Consider the following 6,797-nt stretch of genomic DNA (forward strand, 5'->3'; position numbering starts at 1 on the left):
AGTCTAATATAGACTATAGTTATACTTGTACTAATATAGTTATAACTTATACTAAATCACTGTAACTAATATTAGTATATTACTAATATATAGCTATACTATATTACTAATAATCTAATGCTAATACTATTATATAGTTATACTAATCATGATTCATAATAACTAATCACTATAAGTCATATGTAGTAGTAACATTAACACTATAATAGTATAATATATAGTATTAATATATATTAATATATTATGAGAGTTATAGCATAATACAATATATAGTATTAGAAATAATTTAGTATCAATGTGTTATTATATAATATATATTCCACGATTAATATATATTAATATATAGATTAGTTTTCTAATTTTTTTTTTATGTAGATTAGTTTTCTTTTATCATTATATTTTTCAAGATTAAGTTTGTTTTTAATATTTTTAGCTAAAAAATGTACAAAATTTGAAGTGGGCCTATCATTGTATTTTTCAAGATCAAGTTTGTTTTTAATAATTTTTGCTAAAAAATGTATAAAACTTGAAATAGACAGATAATAATTAAAAATAGGCAAAAAGAAAAAAAAAATTTAGATAAGTTAAATGATCCTTTTTGAGTATGGTCCAGACCGAAAGGACCATCCGGGACCAGACCAAATCAAAATGTATTGATCTGGTTCTATACATTATTCAATTCGGTCTAAGGTGAAAAATCTCTAGACTGAATAAATCCGATCCAGTCCACAAAACCGGCTAAGCTCGGACCAGACCGAGATCACCCCATAATAGATCACATGGTTCAGAACGTTGCCAGACAGCCGCCGGTAAGCACACTCCGTGCCACCGCAACCGTAGTCCTCCGTACACCAATGGTAGTCAAACCACGAAACGAGACCTGACAATATTCTCCAGATGGGTCTAGGTTTTGGAACTCCACCTTCTGCCGCTGCCGCTGCCGCTGCCGCTGCTGCTGCTGCTTCTTCTTCTGCTGTTTTGGCATCATCGTCTTCTACGAGAGCAGCCCCGAAAGGTAAGCTTTCTTCTTTGTTCAGATACGCACACGAACCCACTACTTCAAATACCGACTCTTCACAAAAAGAGCCATGTCCACATAAACCCATTTCAAGCCCCAAAATTGTACAAAGAAACCTACTTTCCGATGCTCATGTCCAAATCCCAGTAGAAAAATTCTTGAAAACCATCTCTAAGTCCAGCAACATCACTCTTAATGAAGCGTTGCACCTCTTCGATCACATGCTTCGGTTGCAACCAGCTCCACCGATTCCTTCGTTCAATCATTTGCTTGGTGCAGTTTCTAGGAATAAGCATTATTCTAGTGTGATTTCACTTTTCAAAAGAATGCAGTCATCTGGGCTGCCTTCTAGTATTTTTACTCTGAACATTTTGCTTAATTGCTTTTGTAATGTAAATCGGGTTTGCGACGGTTTTGTTGTTATGGGGAGTATTCTGAGGAGGGGTTATAGTCCCAACACTGTGACTTATACATCTTTGATTAAGGGATTGTGTAAAGTGGGTAGGGTTGGTGAGGCAGTCGGGTTATTTCAGAAAATGGTCAAGTTGGGTTGCGGGCCTAGTGTGATTACATGTGGAACTTTGATTAATGGGTTGTGTCGAACAGGCAATACAGGTGTTGCGGTTGGGTTACATGAAGAAATGGTCAGTGGTCAATTTGGTGCTGAGTGTAAGCCTAATGTGGTTTCCTATGGTATGATTATTGATGGGCTTTGTAAGGATGGGACAATAGAGAAGGCAAAAGAACTTTTCTGGGAAATGAAGGGAAAGAGAATTTTTCCGGATGTGTTTGTTTATAACTCTCTAATACATGGTTTATGTTGCAAGGGTAAATGGGAAGAGGCTAAAAGTTTGTTTAACGACATGGTGGATCAAGGCATCCAACCTAATGTTGTGACGTTTAATGTGTTGATTGATGCGCTTTGCAATGAGGGGAAGATGAAAGAAGCAAATGGGTTGTTTGAATTGATGACTCAAAGAGGTGAGGATCCTGACATATTTACTTACAACACATTGATGGATGGGTTCTGCTTGGTGGGCAGGCTTGTTGATGCAAGGAAGCTCTTTGATTCAATGACTAGAAAAGGACAAAAACCTGATGTTGTAAGCTACAATGTACTGATGAATGGATATTGCAAGAATTGGAAGATGGAGGCAGCTATGAATTGCTATAGGGAAATGATTCACAATAAAGTTATGCCAACACTTGTAACGTTTCGCATATTAATTACTGGTCTATTTATGGCAGGTAAGGTTGAGGATGCACAGAAGCTATTAGTTGAGATACAAGTTCATGATCCAGTACCAGACTCATTTGCTTATAAAATAATCTTGGAATGGCTTTGCAAGAATGATCCTTTTCCAAAGGCAATGGAATTATTTAATAGTTTAGAAGATTGCAAAGTTGAACCAAGCATTACAACTTACAACGGCCTCATTAATTGGTTGTGTAAAGCAGGGAAAATTGAAGTTTCCTGGCAGATATTTCGTAGATTATCTGATAGAGGCTTGGTGCCAACTCTTGTTACATATTCTATCATGATTCATGGGTTCTGTAGGGTAAAGGACTTGGAAAAGGCAAATGATTTGTTTTTAGAAATGGAAGAAAAGGGTTGTGCTCCAAATGTAGTCATATATAATGCACTTATGCGCGGTTTCTGCGAGAATAATGAGTTGCAAAAGGTGCTTGAACTTCTTCACAAAATGGTGGAGAGAGAATTGTCACCCGATGACTCCACAGTCTCCATAGTACTAGACTTACTTTCTAAGGATGAAAAGTATCGTGAATGTTTGGATCTGCTACCAACATTTCCTACCCAAGAGCCACGAGGTTGTAATGATGGATTTTCACTATGATTTTTACTTACCAATTCTATCTTCAAGGTACCTAGGGGGGACAACTCTTACACTAACAAAAAGTTACAAAATGTGAAGGCTTGTCACTGCACTGTCCAAAATCCCAATTCTAACTCTTCTCAAGCAAAGGGGCTTTAAGGGTTTGGTCTAGTGAAGTTTGTGTTGGGGCTTGTGAAATTGATGATCTTGAGTAGTGAAGTTGCATTTGGTAATTGATTGGGATGTTTGTTGGACTACCCGGAAATAAGAAGCTTGCACTAAAAATGATTGTATTGATCATCTTCACGCTCCCCTGGTGGTAAATTGCAGCTGATAGAAAAATATTATTTTCTGTGATTTCTCAAGCTGCAAGGAGATTCACAATGTTATTTGGAGGAGCTTCTTCAAGTGCTTCAGAACTTATTCGGTGGGCCTGTGAAGAAACTAAAGTGTTTGTTGTTTGTTTTAATATGTATGTTAAGTCCATCTCAGAAACAAGTGGTGGATTGCCCAAGGTTGTAGAATCTGTGCAATTTGCAATGTTATTTTGATCTTTGTTAGGAAGTCAGTCATTAGTGTTGCGGCCTTTCTTAATCAAACATATTTGTCCTGGTATGGAAGTGGTTTTACAGATTCATATGGACCACTATAAGAAAGTTGTTTCTATCTTTACAGCAACTGAATCTTGGGTTTTGGATAGATATCTTGTATCGGGTGTAGTAAATGAAACTTGTTCTTCTATCATTGTTGGGAAACAACCGGAATATTGCCTGGCTCACCAGCAGCAGCTGGAAGTTTTTGACACTGTTACAGGTTTGTTTTATTTCCTTTTAAATTAATTTTAAAAGTGGATCATGTCAGATTTATTTAAAAGTAAACCAGGTAAATAGAGAGTAAGAATTACTAGTATAGGATCAAAACCATTAGGTTAAGCGTTTGATTGAAATGCAATTTCACCCTTTGTCAATGCCACAATGATAATTCTTACCATGCAATATCTTGTAGCATATCTACTTATAAAATATGTATATATATATATCTTGTAGCATATCTACTTATAAAAAAAAATATATATATATATCTTGCTGCATATCTAGAAACTACCATAAGTTTTGAACCAGATAACCATCATAAGTATTGTTCTAGGAAAATGTGAACACGTTGAGTGCATTCTTTAAGGGCTAGCTATAATGCTAGCTTCAAAGCTGTATTTACGGTTTGTGACTTGCTTCTTTCTAGGGGTGGGCAAAAACTCCGGTCACTCCGACTCCGGCCGACATCCGCTCCGGCTCCCCGATGGAATCGAAAAATTCGGAGTTTAGAGTCGGAGTCGGAACCAGAGTTCAGAGTTGGACAAGACTCTGTAGTACCAACTCCGATTAATATAGTTCATATATTTTATTTTGTAATATGTGTGATGGATGGCTGAATAGCCTAATGGTTGGGGTATAAAATTTTAAACCCCATATACACATTCGAGCCCCCATGCCCACATTACCGATTTCTTTTTTTTTTTTTTTTCCTTTTACTTTCTTGAACGATGCTGTTTTTCTCTTAATATATATTCATCATTTTCTTTTCACTAACCCTAACCCCCATTTTGTTCTACTTCTACTTAGTCTCTTTCTCAGCTCAGTCTCCTCCCTTCCTCTTCTTTCTTCTTATTTTACCAATCGTTTGACCTCAAGGAAAAGTAGGAGAAATGAAGACACAAGATCAAGGAAAAGCCTTGATCAAGAGAAATGTTTTTTTTTTTCATTTCGACAGCAGCTTCGTAACAAAGCCTTCGTTTTCTTTCTTTTGCAAGCTTCCTCTTGGATCTCGTCTCCACCCACTCGGGCCACTCTAGATCTCATCTCTGCTGCGAAGCTTCCTTTAGATCCGTCCCTTGATATCGTTTGGATGCTGGGAAAGCCTTTCTGATCCAACCCTTGAATCTTGATCTCGTCTTTGATGCTGTTTGGATGTTGTTTTTTTATTTGCTTATTTTTTTCGTATACTGTGTTGTTTGGAATTTTTGGGTGTTGTTTGGATGTTGGGAAAGTGGTAAGAAAATTGGAAAAAGAAAACCTAGCTCCAAGTTGGGCTCCGACTCCGGCAACTCCGATCGGAGCCGGAATCCGCTTCTATTCGGAGTCGTAGTAAGAGCTCAACTTTGTCTCCGGCTTTGGTCGGAGTCGGAGGTTGGAGTTGGACATTCCAACTTTGTCGGAGTTGGTGCCCACCCCTACTTCTTTCCATATAAATGTTAAGAAGCATGCTATATTTCTTTTTGGATTCCATCAGAAATGACAAATATTTATAATTCAGAAGGAAAGTGATTACATTCAACCAAACAATAATATGTTAGCTATTTTTGACTTGGACGAATAAATAGGTTATGGTTACCCATGGATACCCGCCCTCAAATTTAGTTTGATGATGCATGGTGAAGGTTTTTAACATGTAAAGGAATTCCTGGTCATCTTTTGTCATACACTGAGTCCTCCACTAAAACTATTTCACTGATGTTCCTTTTCCTAAATAGTTTGCTTTGGATATGCAATTTCTTGTGAAAATCGCAAGATATGGAGGATACTTCTCCAAGAACAGCTTGGTTCTTGTAACTTATATGAAATCAGCCTTTCTTTCAGCTGGATTCGATCCTGAAAGGTTGGAGTATTATTTTGCATCATCACAGTATTTTATTGCATGTAAAAAAAGGAGTTCAGAGTTGGAGATCACATATGTTTTAGGCTATGATTTTTTAGGGAATTATTTTGTACACTCATTGTTTACTTAGTTCTTTCATGATTTATTGTTGAAGAAACTCAAAATGAATTTTTAATATTTTTTAGAAAGAAGTTCATGAGTAGTTTTTTTTAAATGCAATTAAACCCTAATGAAACACTCGTTTACAAATATACATGCTTAGACATACATACATGCACACGCGCACACATATATATACAAACATCATGTTTTTATCAACCGTTTATTTTGCTCTGCATTCAGTAATTTGATCTTTAACTTGTTTGAAGTTACAACTTAGGGGAGTTTTCCACCTTGTGATAAAATCCTCTGTATTGGAATTTATATAACATCTCGGTAAGACAGAAAATAATGAGCTGTTGCGTAAGAGAGAATGAGACACCTTAAACAGTGGAGAATATGCACACAGCTGCATTATATTTGGTAAAAAAACCATCATACATATTACATTCTACAATACTACCAGGAAGCCGTTGGGCTTTTATAGAAAAACCAGAATTGTTACTTCAATAAATCAAATCAGAGTCTCTGATAGAAGACGGGGTGCTTGTTTTTTCTTTCAGAGATGACTTGGATAATGGATGGGCTATAAATTCTACTAATGAAGCAATAACAAAACTACTGATGATCGAAAAAAGCAATACGCTTTTAAATGATGATTCTGTTGGTGTTGTTGACGAGGAATTGCGTGAAGACCAATTTGAGCATGTGAGTACTCTAATGAAGAGACAGATTGTTCAGATTATATAAGATGCTAGAGTTACTCAGATTATTCCATGAAGTCATGTCATGATGTAGAAGGTAATATTGCATTGGAAACCGATCTTAATGAAGAGACAATGATAGCATGAATACAGAGTTAAACCCTCCTGAAGAGTTCTCAAATCATCTTATAGAACTGCTATGAACACAAATGATAGTTTTGTGGAAATAGAAGATGTTTACTCCAAAGTATGGGTGTAGAACCGAATCTGGATCCGGATATCCGACGATAACCGGGTTTTAAAAACCAGGTAGTTATCTGCTTGGATAAGTTCAGAAAAAATTCGGTCGATAACCGGATGTAAACCTAGATATCTGAGTTATAACTAGATATCCGGGTTTATTACCTTTTTTTGTTTTTTTAAAAAGACTTTAAAACTTTTAAAAATGTTTTTATAGTACTTTTTTTTTTTTTAATTTGGATATTATGT

At 36.2% G+C, this 6,797-nt stretch overlaps 1 protein-coding gene across 2 annotated transcripts; it reads left to right on the forward strand.

Moving 5' to 3' along the window:
• The first annotated feature begins 700 nt into the window (after window positions 1-700).
• LOC108995979 (putative pentatricopeptide repeat-containing protein At1g12700, mitochondrial) lies at window positions 701-6,483 on the forward strand. 2 transcript variants are annotated; one of them, XM_018971679.2, is made up of 3 exons: window positions 701-1,015; window positions 1,625-3,666; window positions 6,168-6,483. In XM_018971679.2, exons 1-2 carry the CDS (start codon window positions 898-900, stop codon window positions 2,872-2,874), a joined length of 1,368 nt encoding a protein of 455 aa, XP_018827224.1. In that variant the 5' UTR covers window positions 701-897; the 3' UTR covers window positions 2,875-3,666; window positions 6,168-6,483. The 2 variants fall into 2 exon arrangements, with proteins under 2 accessions (XP_018827224.1, XP_018827223.1); XM_018971678.2 differs by having other exon boundaries at window positions 701-3,666.
• Window positions 6,484-6,797: the final 314 nt, after the last annotated feature.

This window comes from Juglans regia, chromosome 1 (assembly GCF_001411555.2).
Source record: "Juglans regia cultivar Chandler chromosome 1, Walnut 2.0, whole genome shotgun sequence".
Taxonomy (NCBI): domain Eukaryota; kingdom Viridiplantae; phylum Streptophyta; class Magnoliopsida; order Fagales; family Juglandaceae; genus Juglans; species Juglans regia.